The following is a 22,797-nucleotide window of genomic DNA, read 5'->3' as shown; positions in this document are numbered from 1 at the left end:
AGTCCCGTAACGATGCATCCGAACACATGCAGGAGTACCTCAGCAATGCTTAGGGTGGATGAACAGGAGGGGAGCCGCGCCTGGTGCGACACAAAAAAAAAGGGGGGGAGAAGAGAAAGAGGGTTAACTGACTCAAAGCCGGGTTTAGCAGGCGAGGACAGAAGCAGACAGAGACTGATGTACTGAGGACAGAACCACCTCCTGCCCCCGTCTTTCAGGAGGGGGATGGATATCGGGATCAGTGTAACGGTTTCAGATGGGCCAAAGCAGCCAAGGGTGGGACGGACAGGACAGGACAGGACAGGAGATAGGCTAGAGGAGGTCAGGTCAGGACAGCAGGTAGGAGCTGGAAAGGGGTCTCACGCTCAACATGAAATGTCCTATAAATCAGTGATTCTATTTTTTATTTATTTTTACAACCCCCAAGTACTGCCAGGTTCTAAGCATGTTTTGGTTTTAACGTAAGCCAAATGTCTTAAGGGATTCCACAAGGTTCAATTTTAGGGCCCCTTCTTAAATAAACACATTATTTCCAAGATAATCCACAAACGGGACTGGAATAGCAGAATCAAGTTGTGGACATTGCACGGCTTTACTGCTAAACGTTTAAACCAGGGGTCTCCAAGTTCGGTTCTCGAGAGCCCCTATCCAGCTTGTTTTCCATGTTTCTCTCCACTAACACACCTGATTCATGATTGGGATCGTTATCAGGCTTCTGCAAAGCTTGCTGATTAGCTGATCATGAGATTCAGCTGTGCTGAAGTACGGAGACATGGAAAACAGGCTGGATAGGGGCTCTCGAGGACCAAACTTGGAGACCCCTGGTCTAAACAATGTGAAAAAGTTCATTTCATTTCCTGTATAATATCTCGCCACATCAGTGATCTTGGCGAGCTACCCAGGTAGTAGCACTAGCTTAATTGATATTGGCGAGCTCGCCAGGAAGTAGCACTCGCTTAACTGATATTGGCGAGCTAGCCAGGAAGTAGCACCAGCTTAATTGATATTGGCGAGCTAGCCAGGAAGTAGCACTAGCTTAACTGATATTGGCGAGCTAGCCAGGAAGTAGCACCAGCTTAATTGATATTGGCGAGCTAGCCAGGAAGTAGCACTAGCTTAACTGATATTGGCGAGCTAGCCAGGAAGTAGCACTAGCTTAACTGATATTGGCGAGCTAGCCAGGAAGTAGCACTAGCTTAACTGATATTGGCGAGCTAGCCAGGAAGTAGCACTAGCTTAACTGATATTGGCGAGCTAGCCAGGAAGTAGCACTAGCTTAACTGATATTGGCGAGCTAGCCAGGAAGTAGCACTAGCTTAACTGATATTGGCGAGCTAGCCAGGAAGTAGCACTAGCTTAACTGATATTGGCGAGCTAGCCAGGAAGTAGCACTAGCTTAACTGATATTGGCGAGCTAGCCAGGAAGTAGCACAAGCTTAACTGATATTGGCGAGCTAGCCAGGAAGTAGCACTAGCTTAATTGCAAATGTTAATAGCTGTATGTAGACAATATGCTAAACAAACATTGCGTATGAATGAATACAATTAGTAAATGCTCTTCAGCCTTCACACAAGTGTTCGATTTACAGTCATCATTTTCCGTTATCTAATCATGACAGAGAGAATGTGCCCCATTTTTATGCTAATAGAAACCACAGACGGTTTTAATATAAATATTTCTGGAGAGCTTAACACTAGTATCAGCATTTGGCGACAGACCTTATGTTCATGACAGGTGTTAAGCAACATATAAACACGGCTTCCGCCAGGCATCTGCTGGCCTCATAAAGCACCTTCCTCCAAACCTGACACATTCTTGGCACACCTAAGGAAATACCACATCCCTTTCCAGCAAAAATAATAGCTGGCGCAGACGGCAAGCTCATTTTGAATTATAACTAAAGCAATTAAAGCAGTTAAAACCAACGCGTTCATTATGACACTAGCATTTTAGATTATATGACAAATTGCTTTAATAAGACGGCACCGTCAAAGAGATAAGAATCACTCTACAACAAATTAAAATGCTGTGAATTGTCAAGTTGACCCCGTCAAGCTTAGATAAAATGACACTGGTGGAACAATCAACAGAAAGTCAGCAGTTAACGTGAATAAAAAACAGAAAATTATGGATACAAAAAAATAAAATAAAATAAAAAATCTCTTATTTAAAGGGGAAGTCAACAACCAATATATATATATATATATATATATATATATATATATATATATATATATATATATATATATATATATATATATATATATATATATATATATATATATATATATATATATATATATATATTTTTTTTTTTTTTGACAATATGTTCGATGCAGACCCACTGGTCTAAATATGGTATTCAGTTATGAATCAAAATCCAGCCCTTTTTTATCCATCTCAGGGGGCGGCCATTTTGCCACTTGCTGTCGACTGAAGATGACATCAATGTTGCTCGGGTCTCAGGTAGCAACCAATCACAATGCAGCTTCAGTAAACAGGTGAGCTGTGATTGGTCGTTGCCTGAGCCTGAGCAACAGTGATGTCATCTTCAGTCGACAGCAAGTGGCAAAATGGCCGCCCCCTGAGATGGATAAAAAGGGCTGGATTTTGAGTCATAACTCATATTCCACAAATGTAATATTAATCAGAATGTCATGTTTAGACTAGTGAGGTCACATATATTATCAAGAAATGTTTCAGGTTGACTTCCACCTTACTCAGAATTTCAAATGTAATTGGTGAGGGGGTTGCTATTAGCTACTAAAGCTAGGTTAGCTATTAGCTAATTACAGCTATTACCTAGCTAGCGCACGTGGCATTATCTTTTGATATTTTCAACATCTGTTCTTTAAATGGAAGGAACACCTCTCGCCTTTGTAATTTTCATGTTTGGCAGAGGTAAACACAGCAGCTGCCGAGCAAACTAACAACCAAAGCTGACGAGGCACAAGCGCTTCATCCTCCGGCACCTTGATTCATCACGGCTCTCCCACGGCTGTCTCCGCGTCCCAACGTATTAGCGGGGAGTTCGAAAATAGAAATTAATGAGCTCCTGAGCGACTTTGCCAGCGTTGGCAGAGAGTGGGAGCCAACGCAGCACATTTGACAGGCTCGCCAGTCCCACCCCCCCCACCGCCAACTTGCCATTGCGGCCCACATGGCCTGGATGCGCACGCTCCATCCAGCTGGTCAGACGCTCTCATGCGCTCCGCTTTCATTTCCTGTCGCTGCCTCCAGCGCCTCATTCTTTTCCTCCGTCACCGCTCACTATTCTTACTTCCTGCCATTCTCTCTCCATCATGCCTGGAGGCTTCGGGTTCAGCTGCTCCAGCGTGAGTAACATCGCTCAGACACATGCAAAGCTAACACGCGCATGCATGGTCACCATCTATTCATAAGGATGCAAACACATCAGAAACACGATGACGTTTATGAATAAATACCAAGATATCGGTTTACTTTTGTAAGTCAGTGAAGTGCACGCATCTGAATGAGGACACTCGCCATTTGCACTTGAAGCCCTGAGCAACTTGACCCAAATGGTCTTTCTAGTGTGAGCCAGACAAGGGAAGGAATGCAGAAATATATATTTTTTCCTTCCGTCTCCTTAAATTAACAGGATTTCAAGAGGAGGAAAAAAACAAACAAACAGCCTACTGCACTTCTTAACAATTACTGAATGATTACTTAAAATGTTTGCTTAAAACTGGAGCAAAACACATTAGTCCACTTTTTTCAGACTGATAGTACTGAATAGTCACTAGGGATGTCACGATAAGGGCAATATTGTGATATCGTGATATTAAAACTGCCACAATATCGTCGTCGTCATGTTCACAATATTTAAAAGGAAAACATCTGCTAAAAAAAGTCAGGTTGATTTCCATTTGTACAGATCTAGCACCCTCTAGTGGCTATTTTATTAGTGCAATTTAATTTTCATTAGGGATGTTTTGGCCTTCTATGTTTAAAATCTATGTTAATTGTCAGATGAAGGGGAACCTAATTTGCTTGTGAAGCGATCAATGTGTGCTTGCATTAGCAAGTAAGTGCCTCAATATTGTTATTAGAGATTGTAGGTAGTTTATATGCATTGTTGTTATGTACAAAAGCACAATATTGTGCTTTTTTTTAGTATGAGCTCTTTTTTTTTTTTTTTTTACAATATTGTGATCTTATTAAAATATCGCTAATGCCCTCACAATATCGTGATAATTATCGTATCGTGACCTTCATATCGTATCGTGATGTTTGGATATCATTACATCCCTAGTAGTCACCGTTACTGATAAAAAAAAAAATAAAAAAAAGAAAGAGGAAAAAAAAAAAAGGCCGATGAAAAATTGCATGGAATTAATTTTCTATTGTTCTAACTTACAATTTCTAGTTTCTGATCATATACTGGTTACTGGTAAGGCTGTGTATCGGCCCGATACCAATACCTGATATCAGTACTCACCCATCCCTATTAATAACCTGAAAACAAATTGGAGTATTTAGATATATTTTTTTAAACATCAATGACTAGTAGTTAGAATTTGCATTAAGTGATGATGATACAAAAAATATACATTTTTCATTACGCTTTATATTGTGTTCTCATGTTCTAAATGTATAATTGATAAGAATGTTCTAGTTAAGTGATTTACGGGACCCCAAAATTGACAGATACACTATTTTCATTTTCATTTTTTTTTTTAAATTAAAAAAATATCTAGAAATATGTCCCATATTTACTTCATTTAGGGGTGGCCAAATACCAAAGGCTTATTTCAGGGTATTGTTATGCGCGACCAGTATCTGCTACTCTTTTGTGGCCGTTTTTACGCTCAGGAACTACAAATGAGAATAATTGAAAATTGCCCTCAAATTCATGGAATTTTAAGGAAAAATGCTATATTGGGATAAATAAGTCTTTCTTGAAAATTATCTGTCATATTCAAAAGTTGAGTACCGGTACTTGTATCGGTCTGAAAGAAAATGGTATCGACCATTAGTATTTAAAAAAAAGTAGAATTTAATTTTATTTGAAGGATTTAATTTCCATACATTATAATGATCATATTCTTCATCTCTTTAGAATGGGGAAAAACAATTCGTTAAAATTGCAAGTGATCTGATTAATTTTCAAAAATTCTTCTTTTACTACTTTTTTGTCAGTCAAGATTTCATATCTACTTGTTATACTATATTTCAGCCTCAATCTAAAATGAATTCCCTATTATGTATTATGCAGGTTTTCCCTTTAAAAAATACAACAAAAAAAAGGCACACCAGAGAAAAGCAGAATCCGCAAATTCATCAGATCTCGCAAGTAGCATCAAGTCAGCGGTGTAACGCCCCCGCAAATATGCTCCTTTGCTTGCTTGCCAATTAGGTCGTACTCATATTCATAATAGTGAAACCACGCTGGCCTCGTGGCGAGACAGGTGAGAAAGTCCAGGAAATGCTCGGAGCGTGCCAAGAAAGATGTCCCACGTGTTACGATCTGTATAATCCGAATAAAGAATACATTTTATGTGCCGGCCATAAACAAACGAGGTGGCAAGTGGGAGTGTAAGAAGCGTGAACAAGATTGAAAGAATCGATTTGAAGCACAGCCCGGGTGCGTAAAAAGCATTGATGAAGCATTGATGAAGGTTTCGCTGCACCTCTGAGTGACTCTTTCCCCCGCTGCGACATCAATATTTTCTTGCTTGTCAGATGATTAAAGCCATCATGGATGCTGAAGGTGCTGCTTTGACACTTTTTTTTTTTTTTTTTTTTACTATCGATTTAAAACGATCTGCCGATCTGTCGATCTATCGATCTGCCTGTTCCTTAAAGGAAAAAAAAATAGTTTCCGTGCCACTGGACTACATTATCATTCCCCCCACCTCAGCAATCAGCTGTTGTTGTTGTTTTTTTATTTTTTATTTTTTATTTTTATTTTTTTTAGGTACGGAATCCAAAACTAATCTCAGTTTTTCGCTATCATATCAAGTTTAGAGCCATAGGATCCGTTTTCTTAAAAATATATGAATTAAACGTGTATAATTGTAAATAAAATAGTAAGACAAAATAGTTACAAACTTTGAAAAAAAAAAAAAAAACCCTGTACAAAGTGAAATAGAATTTACAACGGTATGCTCATGCACTTAAAAATTTTAAGCCTACCTTTTAGGATTTAGGTATATATTTTTTACATAACAAATTCCCTTTTTTGTGTTTTATTTTTATTTTTTTTTAATTATATTTTTCTATTTCTATTTATTTGAAATGCATAATCCTCAGGTTTATGTATTAAGTATTAATAAAGTATAATTATTATTTTTTATTTTTATGTTTTTGGGATGTCCGCATCCAGTCTCATCCCAAAAACATAACAATGAATAAAAAATGAAAAAAAAAAAATGTTTTTCACATAGCAGTGAGATATGCAATTTATTGTTAAATACATAAACTGATTATTATGCAATTCAAACAATATACTTTATGTATTTTAAATAAATATTCTCATTATTATTAATTGAGAGTAATTGGATTGCAAAATATTGGAATATCGTGCGATATGCAATATAGTTGCTGAATATAGCGATATCAATATTATTGCGATATTTAGCACGTACCTAAGGAAATGACATTTTTATGCTCTAATGAAAGAATGACATTTTTCATGCAGCAAAATAAGCAAACTCAATATATTCTTAGTTACGGTAATTAATTGTAACTACATCTCGATAATGTTCAACTATTGGATGGTGGTGCAAATTTTAGTTAGCGGCTGACTGGTCAAATTCAGATGAAAGCATAAAATTCCATATGAAACTTATTGCATGTCTTTGCGATATTGCATGGGCCAATATGGCAATATCGATATGTTTTTTTTTAATATATTGTGCAGCCCGAGTAATAATACTTTATTAATACTAATTACATAAACCTGAGGATTATGAATTTCAAATAAATAGCCTTTATGAGACTAATGAATATGTATCACATAAGATTTATTTTGTAGGTTTGTGTTAAAATTATCTCACAAAAAAAAAGTAAATGGGAATTTGTCAGCTTTAGGCTTCAATATTTTTGTGAGTGCATGGTTAGAAGTTTTAGAGAAAAGCCAGCACTAAGCCTCTTGATTCCTGCACAAACAAGTTGTCACACTTACTACAGTCTTACTACAGTCAATGTTTCTTGTGGGGAAAAAGCTTGACATGCTACAACAAAAACTGACTGCAATTTGCCAATTTTCGTTTTCGTCAGTATAAAAAAAAAAAAATGTAAATCAACAGATTTTTTAAAATTGTTCCCCTGTGCAAAAGGTAAGCAGACCCGCATTGAGGTTTGTTGGATGTTTGAGCAAACAGATGATCCTTCTTGTCGGTTTATAATTAACCCAACATGCATGATTGTCTCCCACACCCCGCGAGAGACATGATGCTGCAGATGCTGATGCGTTCGCCGCGCTGCCCAGTAAACGCCAACCGGTGAAGCTAAACGAGAAAGACGGCAAAATCCAAACGATCATCGTCCTCACCCTGCAGCCTTTGCCTCCAGTTTGGTCCACGGTCACATTAGCGGATTACTCAACCTCCTACCTCTGACTCTGGGCCTGCCAACATCACCCCCCCCTTTGGCATCCTCGCCACGGACACACAAAATTCGAACTAGACTCATCCTAATAACGCGCCACACTCGACTGCACCTATCTGCATACTTACAAACTTGTCAACAGTGGCTATGCTATGCAGCGGGGGGAGAAAAAAAACCACCACTTACCATCTTCTGCCTGGAGTGGAAACAGAATGAGCTCGGCGGTGGCACACGCACACCAGGAGGACGCGCGCATGCTTTACAGCGAGCGGGCGAGTGCGCATGGCAGCGCGAGGGGAGGGTGGGACGGTGGGTCAGAGAGAGATAGCAAAACGAGAGGAGCGCCGGAGGGGGGAACGGCCACGCGCGAGAGGGTGAAAAAGCAATGACAGAAAATGAGAGAGGGGTCGAGCTGCGCACGAGTGCTCTCGTACATGAGGGATGGACGTGGCTTTGTCTGCCTCGCCGTCATGATGCGACTAATTCACCGAGAGGTGAGCTAGTTGTCTCATCACAAGGACGGGCTCCGGAGTCCAAACCTCTGCATTACTTCCATCTTTGCTGCCATCCTCTCTACGTCGTTAACTCTCAACCACGTTCGCTCCTCGCGTCTCATAAATCCTCTCCACCTCCAGCAAGCCGGGAGACAAGCAAAAGCCGCTTTATGGGCCCGGGATAACGACGACAATAACGCACACGCTTGTTCGTCCACCTGATACTCAACACAGACCGCAAAGGAGATCAATACTGTCAGGCCGGAAACAAACGTGATGCTACTTTAGCCCAAAAATATATAAAAACATCTAACAGCTGCCATTTGTTGTTTCTAGAAGGGTGTAAACATTCAAGGGGTGACAACACAAGGCTGTAAAAACAAAGCCGGGTCCGTTAAATTAAGGGTTGGGAACCTATCAAACATTTGATCCGACCCGCTATACAATTCCAAAAACAAATAAATCCTCAGAAGAAGTAACCAAAACATCCAACCTGGGTTGTTCCTGCATATAAATTTTGGAGGCAGCCGCCTCTGCCTGATTTCAGGCCACATCTGACGCCATGAAAACGGGCAAACTAGTTGGCTGCCATTTTTAACTCATTCACTCCCAGCCATATTCGCTCTCGGCTGTTTGACTGGATTTTGATTGATTTTGCAAGGCCCACAGAATAATGTGTTCTAATTTCTATAAAAACATGAGAAAAGAAAGATTTGAGACTTCTTTCATCAGGAAAAAAGGGGAAAAGGGTATATTTGTATCTGTTTCGCAGCAATTAGCATTAGAATATAGTTAAGTTTCATCAATATTCACATTCCTGGTGAAAACACTTATAAAAAGAGCTTGTTGCAAAATGGCCTTGGCCGATCTCTTATACTCTGCTGCCACCTGCTGGCTTTTTTTTTTTTTTTTTAAATTATAACTACCTTTGCTTTAAACCACCTCGTGTGTCAGAAGCTGCATCAAAGCCTTCTGTTTGCTCTTGTATAAAAAAAAAGAACACGTTAAAACAAAACATGTAACCACATTTTTGGGAGGGAAGGACGTTTTTACACGTTTTTGGGATTGAATGAGTTAACTGCAACTATATAATATGCCGATGCGGCTGCATTGCAAGTTTCTTTTCAAACTCTCTGCCATTGACAAATACGAGGTATACTTGACGATTACGTTTTTTTTCAACAGAGGTGGAAGTTTCAAACTTGGAAACAACTTTGCCAGGGTTTCTGCAAGTATCAGCAAATCTAATTTAATGCTTCTTAATGTAACTTAAAAATAATTTAATCTCCACGTCCTACACGTCGATTATAATTTTTAATCGTAATTTATAGGATAATTTATATTAACTCAAAATGAATCATAATTTCATCGAACATTTTATATTTGTTTTAAATGTCCAATAAAATATTCTTCTCAATAAAATTTTCATACTCTTGTTAACGCACAAAAGTTGACTAATATTATTAACAAATACAAATGTGGTTGTATTTTTTTTTCATTGATACAGTAATTTTATAGAAATTAATTCATAAAGTTATTTAAATCTAAAAAGATATAGTAAACAGTTAAAAGTGTGAAACACTGAGTCATAGACTTGTGTTGAGGTTGAGATTTTGTGCCACTAGTTGGCATTAGTGTTTCATATTGAATGCTAGTGACTGGAACGGTCTACATTTTTCTTTTTAAATTTAGAGCAGAACAGTTTGTGAGTCTGCTGGTAAAACCCTAACAACCTGATTTGTGACAGTTAAGGCTGTTTGACAGCGCTATATAAATAAAGATGACTTGACTTGACTTGACTTGACTTGGACATGGACAAATTCTATTTTAGCGTAACATAGTTTCATTTTATGCTGCTTGTCCTTTTCAGGGTCATAGGTGATCCTTAAGACTGTGTTTAAATCTTATCAATGTACATTGAAATTCTTTTCGGCATTTCGGGAAGCTACTTTTATTTTCTCGACTCTGCTTTTTAATGTCATCACAACACAAACGTGACTGAACATCTAAGGACTGTAACAAGTTACGTTCCTGGATTAGGAGCCGCAGATGGCAGATCAATAAACGCACACGCTGCAGCTTGTTGTGCGTGCATTAATCATTCATTTCCATCTGCCTGATCTCTTATCACACTGTCAACCATCCTCCGCTATGACTTCTTTTCATCAACGAGTTGTGTGCATGCATTCATTTTGCGCCTTTTCTGAAAGATTTCGTAAAATATATTTCTCTGAATTAAAGACTTTCATGAGAAATTGTGCGACTGATATCGTACTCTTAAATTCCAGGAATCTCTTGAATGCTTGAATTCTTGTCAGTCAGTCATGTAATTTTGCTGATAGCAAACATTCGTATATGAGCTAGCTCATTTGCACGTCATCCTCCCTCGACCTCTGGCTGTGATCAGAGTGCAAATACACCATCACGGAAGGTCGCAAACGTGGCGAGGGCCGAATTAAACCACAGCACTGTGACTCAATCGCTATATTATGGCAGAAAAGGGAGGAACTCACTTCCATAGGCCTCAGTGCTGAACAATCCAAACATCCATCCATTAATTATAATAAACAACAACATTAAAGTTGAAGTCCTAACTCAAATATGAGACATGATCAAAAGGGCAAGAGGCGTGTATCATTATTCTTTTAGACTCACATCAATATTTACTTGGTACAAGTACTACTGAAAGCGATCGTTCCTCACAGCGCAGAGGAATTCTCCTCCATAAAAATTAGAAGAGACATTTGCAGAAGTGGTGAGTGTGTTTTCTATTTGTTTACACGGGAAGCTAGCGGGAAGGTCGCTCGAACGAGAAAAAGGACTACGAGTTCATGAGGACAGACAACTAGTGCAACACGTTAAGATGGTATCGACGTGTTGCATCGGATGTCGTCGACAAGAACGCCAGACGATAATAATTCAATAAAAAATTACTCATAACTTCAACACATTGAAAGTGTTGATGGACATACCGTACTTTTTATACAATATAGATAATGGATGCAGGATTCAGGAGACCCCAAATATAGCATGTTTAACATCCATCCATCCATCCTTCCATTTTCTTGACCGCTCATTCCTCACAAGGGTCGTGGGGAGTGCTGGAGCCTATCCCAGCTGTCTCTGGGCAGTAGGCGGGGGACACCCTGGACTGGTTGCCAGCCAATCGCAGGGCACACAGAGACGAACAACCATCCACACTCACAAGCACACCAAGGGACAATTCGGAACGCCCCATTAACCTGCCATGCATGTCTTTGGAATGTGGGAGGAGATCGGAGCACCCGGAGGAGACCCACACAGGCACGGGGAGAACATGCAAACTCCACCCAGGAAGGCCGGAGCCCGGACTCGAACCTGAGTTCTCAGTATGTTTAACATTACATCATTAAAGAGAGGAAGCCATTTTCAATACTTAAGATTGGTCAATGATTCATAATAAAAGACACCCACACTGACCAATAGTATAGATTTTTGAAAACATTATTTTTACCAAATTGTGACTTATGAGGCAATATATAGGTATATTTGGACCTGACCCACTAGTTGAGAATCGAATATTCTAATAATTACACTACACATAAACGACAAGGAATTTTGCAACAATTTAATATTTTTAAAAATAGTCATCGTAACACTTTTTTTTTTTTTTTTGCCACTACCAACTTTTATGCTAATGCTAACAACAACAATAATGTGGGTTTTGCCAACGTATGCATGCTGAAATAATGTTAATGCAAGGGTGCATCATGGATAATTTAGGCTTCCCGCTGGCTTGCTAGCATCATTGCTGAGAAACAACTTTAATTGTCAGCAAGTAATGAGGAGTAAAAGCAACTGTACTAGCAAACAGTGTAGCTGGGGGGATAGTTTTCCTGTTCCCTTTGGAGAACTTGGAGAAAGAGAGGTGTCCTTTACAGGTAGGATTTTTAATTATTTATTTATTTATTTATTTTGTTTTACCTTTAAAGGAATCATATTATGCATTTTTTTCAAGGTTTAAAACAGTTTTACTTGATGGGTGATAAAGCACTCAAGAGACCTACTGGAACTCTTATGAATGCCAGCAATTAAAAATAAAATCTCCCTTTAATTCTAGGAAGCAATTACAGCCTTTCGGTTTATGTAATTGGATTATATTTTAACAGTTTTTCCTATAAATCTGTACTGTTATGTACTTTCAGCAGAAAACTAAAAATGACTGACAAGAATTCCAGGAATTGAAGCATTCAAGTGATTCTGCGAAGTTACTAGAGCAGTTACATATATTAATTTATGGCATAATAGGCAATTAAAGTGATTTTTACATTTCCTATCATTTTCTATTAAAGCCTCATGAACAAACATGGTTCATTACAAATTCATGGAAATATATCAGACATTGTCTTACATTTAACATAAATAAATGAATAAATAAATAGATAAATAAATAAATAAATATATAAACACCATTTTTTAATTTGTGAATTTGCCCATTTGCTGATTTTAGCCTCTTTACATGGATCCAAGTAAATTCTGCTACTGGTCTATAAATCATTGCATGTTTTGGGTCCCGAATACAAGAAAGAAAAGATGATTGAATATAACCCCAGTAGGTCTTTGAGGTCTGCAGACTTTTGGTCTTTTATTGGAGCCCAGAGCTCAAAGCAAACATGGTGAAGCAGCATTTAGCTGTTACGCTGCACGCGAAATGGAATAAGCTGCCTACAGAAGTGAAATCATGCCCGAATGTAAATGTTGGCTCACACAATAAATAACTTTTAAAATGTTTATGTCAAGCCATCCCATCAAACCATCAAACCATCCCGAGTCCGAGCCCTCTCCCCCCACATATGCTTCATTAATCCAAAGTCAGCATTACATAACTGTGCTAAATGCTAACAAGAGTGGAAGCGCACAGCCACCATCCACCCTCCGACAGTGTGACAGGAAGAGAAAATGGTTTTACATGAATGGTTGTAGAGCTCGTAATCCTCCATAAGTGTCTTTTTTTAGCATCAGTTTGCGCTCGCGGGTATGCGTGTGGAACCGGCTTCGTGCACACAGTCACTCGACATGCAAATTTGCATTACCTAGCTCGACCCTGCCGTTCGACCTTTGTGTACTGGCGATGCAGCTGGAGGCTCCGGCGTTGCCAAGAGCGTCTCAAAGGCAACATGGACAGTACACACAAAAGCGCACCAAATGCACCGGTGAACAGCTTCCGTCTCTGGGGACGTTGTGCACACACTGTCAGCAGCAGCTTGCGATGTTGGAATTTTCACTGAACATATGTCAAGCTTGTTGCGGTGATTAAAAAAGAAAGAAAAAAAAATCAGCTGGGAGCTGTACCTCCAAAAGCCTTTTAGCTGGCTGTTGTCAAGCTAGCGACGAGGCACACGACCACACGAGCGCTCGCGTGCTACGTCACAAGCTGAGTAACAGTTGGCATATGACTGGCCCATGTCCTGCAGGCAAGTGAAAAATGGATCACTGACAGACAGGTTTATAGAATAGATTTCCTCAAATATTGGCTACCCCACTAATAGACCCCATGTCCCAATTACAGTGAACACCCATTTAGAGCACACATTACACTATAGGTAAAAAAATAAATAAATAAAAAAATCGACAAAATAATTTTACTCTTCCCATATGAAAGCACACTACTTAAACACATCCATCCATCCATCCATTTTCTTAACCGCTTGCTCCTCACAAAAGTCGCGGGGGGTGCTGGAGCCTATCCCAGCTGGCTCAGGGCAGTTGGCGGGGTACACTCTGAACTGGTTGCCAGCCAATCACAGATCATAAACACAACATACACAAAAGAAATTGCGTTTTATGTTGGCAATTATGTAGCTATCATGTAGAATCCCACAAAATGAATTTGTCGCTGCTATGTGAAAAACACTTATGTCCATTTTCCCCCCATTTTTTATTTTATTTTTTATTTTCATATTTTAGGGATGAAACTGAATGCAGACATAGCAAAAACCTAAAAATACAAAAATGGGGAAAAAATGGACATACTGTAAGTGTTTTTCACATAGTAGTGAGAACTATTTTTTTTATTTTTTACGTTGATGAAATATTTAATTTATAGCAATTTGTCACTGCTATGTGAAAAACACTTATGTCCATTTTTTCTCTCCATTTTTTATTTTCATGTTTTTTGGGATGAAACTGAATGCAGTCATCCCAAAAACCTAAAAATGCAAAAATGGGAAGAAAAAAAAAACAAAACAAGTGTTTGCTATGTGAAAAACACTTCCAGGTATGTCCATTGCTTTTTTTTTTCTTTTCTTTTTTTCCCCATTTTATTATTTTAAGTTTTTGGGATGTCTGCATTCAGTTTCATCACAAAAATGGGGGGAAAAAAAGTGTTTTTCACATAGCAGTGGGGATTATTTTATTTTTATTTTTTTCCGTTAATGAAATATTCAATTTATAGCAATTTGTTGTCGCTATGTGACACTTTGCCCATTTCCCGCCCTTTTTTAAAAAAAAAAATAAAATTGTTTTTGGGATGAAACTGCAGACTAAAGAAAAAAAGAAAAAAAGAAAAAAATTGACGTTTTTCACATAGCAGCAACGGATTGCTTTAAAGTGTATATTTCAACGACATAATTCGTAAATAAACAAACAAATACATAAATAAATAATTATTTTAAATGCACATCCTCGCTTTCCCATCAGTAAAAAAACGTGTCACAACTGTAATTATCGCAGTTCATGGACAACGAAATAGTGAACTACGGAGTCCACTAAACATTGCTAACCAAAACAGCAGCACCTACCAAATGAGTAGAAGCTGCCCTGTTTTTCTCTATATGGCCTTGGCCACTGTGCTGCCCCTCAGAGTGGTGAAAATTGTCTTCCAGTATGCGGCCCTGGCCATCTTTACATATAACAACCATTTTTTTTCAGACCGACATCCAGTTCTTTGTCATATTCAACTTCCACCCTATGAGAGAGTGTGAGAGCGACAACACCAAATTTAACACACCTGCTCCCACACCTTCACACCTAAGAACTTGCAACACTAAAAAAAAAAAAAAGTCACATGACTCTCGCGAGGGGCCGATTGTGTCCATTTCTGACAGTTTCACCTAGGGGTGTGCTCACTTTTATTGCCAGCAGTTTAGACTGATGGCTGTGTTCTGATGAAAACATGTTAAATGTTTACAAAATGAGAGGACTCCCTTTTCTGAGTGCTAACCACTCACAACCTTCTCCTCGCCGCCTTCTGTCGCATGAAACGCACACCCTCCCTTCTACTAACATCCCGTTCCCCGGTTCCCATGGCAACCCCCTCTTCCACTCCCATGGCACCCGCCTGCTGTCCGCCAGACACATGGCGGTGTGACACTGACACATGAGGTGAAAGAGAGAGAGAGAGCGAGAGAGGACAGAGAGCGAGAAAAAGGGAATGCCCATCTACTTTTTTTTTGCTCATTACTGCAAAACATCAATTTTTACAAATTTACATGTAGTTTGATGGCATGGTAACTTCCATAATGAGCACCCTGGAACATGGCCGAAAGTGTGCGTGTGTACCGTATGTGTGTATACACACTTTGGGTGTGGGACAGGAAGCGGTCGAGAGGCGCGAGGTGGCCTGTGCGCGGGGCGACTCCGAGGGCGTGGTGCTGAGAGAGGCCGTATCCCTGGGCAACACCTGCACACCCCGCGAGATGATGGAGTCCGGGATCTGAGATCACACACATCAACATCATGTTGATGAAAATCCAGCATATACGCACATTTCCTCAAATAATATTACATGTGAAACTTTTTGACTCACAATGAAGACAATGACAAGATATGGATGTTGCTGTATGGAGAGGGGAGGGGGGGCGGAGTCTTACCAACATCCATGAATGACTGGGATGGAGGTGGGATGTTAGCCTGACAAAAGAGCCCTAAATCAGGTTCCTGGCTGCAACGGGGCGGGATGATGGGAACGGAGAGATACTGGATAACACACAGCATGCAAACACACAATGGAGGATGAAGTGAAGACACGGGAGACGGGACTAATTCATGTTGACAGATTGGCACGTTTGATGTTTGTGGAAGATGTTTACAACTTCAAATCGAAATAGACTTTGAAGGGGGCTCACGAAGCATTTGCAGGTGAGTAGCATCAGTGAAGTTCAAAGTCTTGTTACATGTTCATACATTTAACTCATTTGCTCCCAAAGACGTATTTATACGTTTGTTTGTTTTTTGTTTTTTTTGTTTTTTTTAAATGCTAGAGCATACAGAAGGCTTTTATATGCAGCCTCTGAACTGAAGAAAACACTTTAAGCAATGGTAGTTATTACAAAAATGGCCAGCAGGTGGCAGCAGAGTATAAGAGATCAACCAGGGCCATGTTGCAAAAAAACTCTTCCCCACTGTTTTAAACATTTTTGTGATGAAACATAGCTATATTGTAATGCTAATTGCTGCAAAACAGATACAGATAGAAACATACTTTTTTTCCTGATGAAAGAAGAGATGCTAATCTTTCTTTTGGTAGGTTTGATGTTTTTATAGCAATAGAACACTCAAACTCAAACTCAGGGCCATGTTGCAACAAGCTCTTTTTACCAGTATCTTCACCAGGAATGCGAATAATGATGAAAATTAGCTATATTCTAATGCTAATTGTTGAAAAACAGAAACAGATAGAAATATATTGTTTTTGTCTGATGAAAGAAGAGGCTCTAATCTTTCTTTTGATAGGTTCCACATTTTTATAGCAATAGAACACAATATTCTGTGGGCCTTGCAAAAGCAGTCAAAATCCAGTAAAAAAAAAGTGGTATCAAACATCCCTAATCAAAGGTACTAGTGGTATCGGTACTTGGTATCGGTGACTACTCAAGATTTGAGTACTTGTATTGGTATTGATCTAAAACAAAGGGGTATCAAATATCCCTCAGTATAAAAATGCAGCATTTTAATGCTGGATATGGACCTGTATTTTTTCTATTTTTAAATAATGAGTCAATTTTTTATGATATACTATTAAAAATCAAATTAAATCAAACATTTATTCTTCCCAAAGGTATTTACATTAAGATTTTTTTCCATTATTTATGATGGGATAAATCTCAAAGCTGCAGTTATATAATATTTAGTTGCAACAAAATATGTGCGACTTGTGCTCAAGTTGCACACTTGGCAGCACTCGTCAATAAAAATCAGAAATGAAAAAGACTACATCATAATACCATATTAAAAACATAGCACACCCACAGCATGAATGGCACATAGAAACATAAAATATCACAAGCGCAGTCCGATCTGTTGTGGCATGTTTTCGTACCTTGGCGGCGATGGAGGCGGCGGTGATGTGGGAGGAGGAGCTGTCCTCCGTGGACGCCACGCCGCTGTCTTTCTTCTCTTCGTCCTCATCCTCGCACTGCACGCCCTTGTCCTCCGTATGACGCCGTGGTGAACTGTTGGGCGGCGGCGAGAGAGGCGGCGGCGGCGACGGCAGGTCCTCCAGCTCGTCCGCCGCCTCCTTAACCTTCACCACGGCGTCGCGCAGGAGGTCGATGGCGTGCGGCAGCGCTGGCAGGATGAACTGGAAGCATTCCTGCCGTGGACAACGCACGGATGTTGGACAATGTAAAAGTACAGTTGATCGCCGTTATACAATGTTTTAGGTTCTCATTTGAACATTATACATGTATAAACAGTTATGTGAGAGCATACCGAAGGCTTTAATGCAGCTTCTGACATGAAGAGGTGGCTTAAAGCAACAGTAGTTATTATAAACAACGGCCAGCAGGTGGCAGCAGAGTATAAGAGATCAACCAAGGCCCTGTTGCAACAAACTCTTTTTGCCAGTGTTTTCACCAGGAATTCGAATAATGATAAAAATTAGCTATATTCTAATGCTAATTGCTGCAAAATGGAAACAGATAGAAATATGAATGAAAGAAGAGACTCTAATCTTTCTTTTGGTAGGTTCCACATTTTTATAGCAATAGAACAAAATATGCTGTGGGTCTTCCAAAATCAGTCAAAATCCAGTCAAACAGCAAAGGGGGTTGCTTCAGAGAAAAGCAATGTGTATTGTCCTAAAATAAAAAAATATATAAAATAATATAAAATGGTACCAGTGAGTACTAGTTAGACCCAAGGACAACATGAGTAGGCCAGGGGTCTGTTCACTAGTGTAGAGCACCACTGATGGGACACTGTGACTTACTAAGAAGTATTAAAACAGAAGATGAGCCTGAACATTTACTTATATTTTGAAACTTCACATGGTAGATGTTTGTTGTGTATTCATTTTTTTATTTAAAAATAAAATATATTGCATTCAATGATTGAAAATTGCTCTTTTTTTCCCCCCACCCGAGTACATTTTAAAAAAGCGGTCATTTTAGAGCTGTAATTTTAATACCATGACACCACAATATTTTATTCCAGAAGCTAATATCGGCCCATGCCTACCCTATCAAACCAATTTAGCACCAGTAGTATTATTTATAGTATTTTTTTTTTACATCCTCTCTTCTCAGTCTTATTTTTATATAACTAGGAACTACTACGAATTTCTAGGAACAGCAATAATGATCGTGGGCCAAAGTGACCCGGCAGGCGGGCATGCACATGTAATCATCCATTTGTGTATTTCTAGGAACAGCAATAGACTCAGAGCACATGTAATCATCCAGCTATGTCATAAATGAAAAATTCCCAGAAAATACTGATGATTAAGTCTATTACTACTTGAACCAATATTTAGCTTTACCAGTTTTAAAAACAAACAAACAAATAAATTAAATAAATTAAAATAAAATTACATTTAAAAGAAAAAACATTTTAATTAAATTTCAATGAATTAATTACAATTTTAATTTATTTTTAATGAGTTACTTTTTAATGTACAAACGTGAATGAACTATTTTGAATTTCCATTATATACACTGAGTATTATGAAACAGTTCATTTTCATACAAAAACAACAACTTTTAGCTATTGTTTTCATTTAATATTCTTTAAATGGGTCAGTTTGACCTGCAATATGCACAAAGAATGCTATGTAAGCTAATGTTATGTTAATTATCAGTATTTCTACAAGAAATACTGATTCAACTCTAAGTAGAAGTGAAGTCAAAAAGTAAAAATTTTAATTGTTACTGCCAATAATATACAATTGAATTTTTAAATAATTTGTCTACAACAAAAACTGTCACTTGTATTGAGCTTTTTTTTTACTTTCAAGGTACTCAATGTGCTTTAACACTGTCCTTATTAACCTACTGATGAAGTCAAGTACAATACTCAAGTCAAGTGCAGATAACTCCAAATTTATTTTCAACCGATGCATGACGAAGAATGCCTTCACTTACGAACAGATATTTCAAATAAACATAAATGAACTTATTTATCTACTTTAAAGCCTATCCATCTTTCCTGTCAGCAAATTGTTTCCTTTTTGTTTTTGCTTTCTGGTCTCTCACATTTTAGTGTGTCAGTGTGCCTTTGGCTCCTCCGCTATGCTAAACGCTCCATTCTCCTCTCTCCCGAGACAAGAGCTAATGTGCGAAATTATTTATCTTCTTGTATATTTTAAGCTCCGAAAAGATACATTATTAATCAAGCCAAAGCTTTACTGTATCTACACGGCTTGCTTGCTAAACAGGCTTCCACAACATCATTTTCCATCGTGGTCTTATTAGCAGTCATGACAAATATAACCTTGGTTTAAATGTGCTGCCGTCTGAACATTTGTGAAAGAAGGTGTCCTGTCTGGAGTGAAGGAAAAAGGAGTACAGACAGAGTCAAAAGCCCGGAGACGTTCCTGCGCTCACATTTTGCGCTGAGGTGTCTGTGAGTACCTCTGCTTTGTCCTGGAGGTGAACAACTGTCAGGAACACTAAAGAGCAGAATCCCTGGATACAGTTATTGAGCGAAACGCTGGGCTGAGGCGAGGAGGCTTTTCAGTAAAGTTGCACATAACATTGAATCTTCACGGGCATGTAAAGACCGAAAAGAAAAATAACCTTATACTTGACTATTTTTATTTTGTGATGAGAACCAAAAATGGCAGTTTTTGAGACACGAAAGCATAAAAGCTCAATATAACATGAGCAATATAATTCAATCATTCACTGCCATTGACGGTTATAGACGTCAAAGATCCAATTTTATTGGGCTGGCAATGTGTGAGGTAACTTTAATTACAAGTTGACATTAATATGTCAGCGGGTGAGTGGGGAAGTCATAGCTTAAATGCAATAGTAAAAAAATCAATTGTGTGTATGTGTGTGTGCATTCTCGTGAGATGCAGACAGATGGTGTGGTCAGCACAGTGGAGCGGGAGATGGATGGAGGGGAAAATAAAGATGCGTGGGCGGAAAACTCGCACATACACATTGTCGGAGACATCACAGGCAAAACAAGCCCACACATGTGCTTTGTAGATAACAATCAATAAATCAGAAGAGTGAACACGCAATGACACACACTCACGTGCGGCATTCACATCTATGAAGTTATCGACTTGAGAGGGGAATGTACATAAAGTGCCGATGCAGCGTATCAAAACACAAGTTAAACTTCCATCCATCCATTTTCTTGACCGCTCATTCCTCACAAGGGTCGCGGGGGTTGCTGGCGCCTATCTCAGCTGGCTCTGGGCAGCAGGCGGGGGACACCCTGGACTGGTTGCCAGCCAATCGCAGAAGTTAAACTTATAGTTTAAAATAATTTACTTTAACTTTCAAGGTTTCCGTACCACACTTACCAATGGTAAAACAAAGGATGTTTTTTTTTTCTCTCTTTGCTTCCATTTGAACTCATTCATTGCCTTTGACAATATACTTGTCAATTATATTTTTTAGAGCGGTTATAGATGGGGAAAAATCTGATTATGCTCCACTGTAAATGTCAAACTTGGAAACAACTTTACTGATGCCCAACCACCGGTAGATGACATCATTGCACCATTTTATACGAAATAAACACAGTTTCAGAGTCCATGGAAGAAATGGCTGTATTTTGGCAAACCTAAATTTTTCTACTGTCAATGATAAAAGAATGGGACGAGGCAAAAAGTAGGGAGTCTATTATGTCATTTGGTAGATTCAGTTTATATATAATTATTATGTAATATCGTGTGGGTATTGAAAATTTTGAAATTTTCTAAAATGACTGGCAGTGAATGAGTTTTAAAATGGAAGTCAACCCAAAAACAAGATGAGTTAAGCGGCAACATCCAGCTGTTTTTATCCATCTCATGGGGCGGCCATTTTGCCACTTGTTGTCGACTGAAGATGACATCAACGTTGCTCAGGTCTCAGGTATCAATCAATCACAGCGCAGATTCAAAAAACAGGTGAGCTGTGACTGGTCGTTGCCTGAGCAACTGTGATGTCATCTTCAGTCGACAACAAGTGGTAAAATGGCCGCCCCTTGTGATGGATACAAAGGGCTGGATTTTGCTTCACAAGTCATATTCCAAAAATGTTTAGACTAGTGAGGTCACATATAAAACAATATTGTAAAGAAATGTTTAAGGTTGACTTCCACATTAAATCCATCTACGTTGCTACTTGCCTCTTCCTAGCTAGCGCTAAGCTCGTTTGTAAAATTAGTCCATTCCTTTTTGAAACGTAACACTCTCACTTATAGCTAAATACAGACTATGTAAAATATATCACTTGCGCAGTTTTTTTTTTTAAACCAAGTTTGTTTGAAGGTAATACAGTCCTGTATGTTATGTACAGTTTGCCACTAATTTTAAAGAGTTGTATACATGTTTGACTCTAACAGTATTCTTAACAACCCCAATGCACTTTATCGACATTTTTCAGCATCTTTACAACAATTAAAAAGTTTTCATATCATCCTACCTGTGAGCCTTTCTTGCTTCCTGGTAAATTTATGATTAGTGTCTTCCCTCGGATTCCGCACACAGGTCTGCGAACACACGACAGGCCAATTGTGAAAAAAATAGAAACACAAAAAGCACAGACCTCCACCAAACTTTCACTTTCAAGGAAAACAGCTAAACCTATTATAATCAAACCTATTACAATCTATGTTGGTGCCCACAAACAGACCCATGCTGATGTAAACAAAGAGCCTTGGCAGAGGTAATAGAGCAAGTCAGCCAAAGAGTACATCTGACCTGGAGAGCATGCCTAGCGGTGTGACGTTGAGAGAGCCCATCAACATCGCAAGCGACATCCCCGGAGCCTCACGCTCGATCACCTCCTTAGTGGCCTGGAGAAATGACATGATTATAGACGGATCATCATTTAGCAGACTGCGTGCGCATCCCGAGTCCGCTAAGAAGTAGTGCAAAGTACAAAAACAAGCCTCTGTGAGTTACCAGCCATCACAAATGTTTATTGACACCCCAATTGGAGTTTAGTTGAAAATTAAACATACAACAAAAATAATAACACATATTCTATATACAAATTGACATGCTAACGGCAAATTAGCATCGATCACTGAGTGTGATATTCCTTCAAATAATGAATTTCCTGCACAAACCCTGTAGGAACAAATACGTAGAGATAATATAACACGGATGAAAGGCACATACTCTTCCCAATCTTTGAAAAAATTGTTACCCGGTAAATTATTTAATGGAGTTCAATCAACTTTCTTCTTCTACTCTTCTAGCGCAAAATCTAAGCATGCGTGCACTACACTGCCTCTAAGAGGCCAACATGTGCACAGCAGGAACAGAAATATGAATATCATTTTATTATTTTAGTATATTAT

At 38.8% G+C, this 22,797-nt stretch overlaps 1 protein-coding gene across 6 annotated transcripts in view; it reads right to left on the bottom strand.

Moving 5' to 3' along the window:
* gphnb (gephyrin b) overlaps positions 1 to 22,797 on the bottom strand; it is a 152,342-nt gene that overhangs the window by 27,872 nt on the left and 101,673 nt on the right. For 5 of the 6 annotated variants that reach the window (XM_077511521.1, XM_077511522.1, XM_077511523.1 and 2 more), the window contains 5 exons: positions 22,193 to 22,287; positions 21,915 to 21,981; positions 17,369 to 17,641; positions 15,629 to 15,763; positions 39 to 80 (listed from right to left, as the gene is read on the bottom strand). In XM_077511521.1, coding sequence (XP_077367647.1) covers positions 39 to 80; positions 15,629 to 15,763; positions 17,369 to 17,641; positions 21,915 to 21,981; positions 22,193 to 22,287 — 612 coding nt within the window. The remainder of the gene's footprint in view (positions 1 to 38; positions 81 to 15,628; positions 15,764 to 17,368; positions 17,642 to 21,914; positions 21,982 to 22,192; positions 22,288 to 22,797) is intronic. The other variant, XM_077511525.1, reaches the window with a different exon arrangement.

Source organism: Festucalex cinctus, chromosome 21, assembly GCF_051991245.1.
Source record: "Festucalex cinctus isolate MCC-2025b chromosome 21, RoL_Fcin_1.0, whole genome shotgun sequence".
NCBI lineage: Eukaryota > Metazoa > Chordata > Actinopteri > Syngnathiformes > Syngnathidae > Festucalex > Festucalex cinctus.
This window is presented reverse-complemented; position numbering and strand designations above follow the sequence as displayed.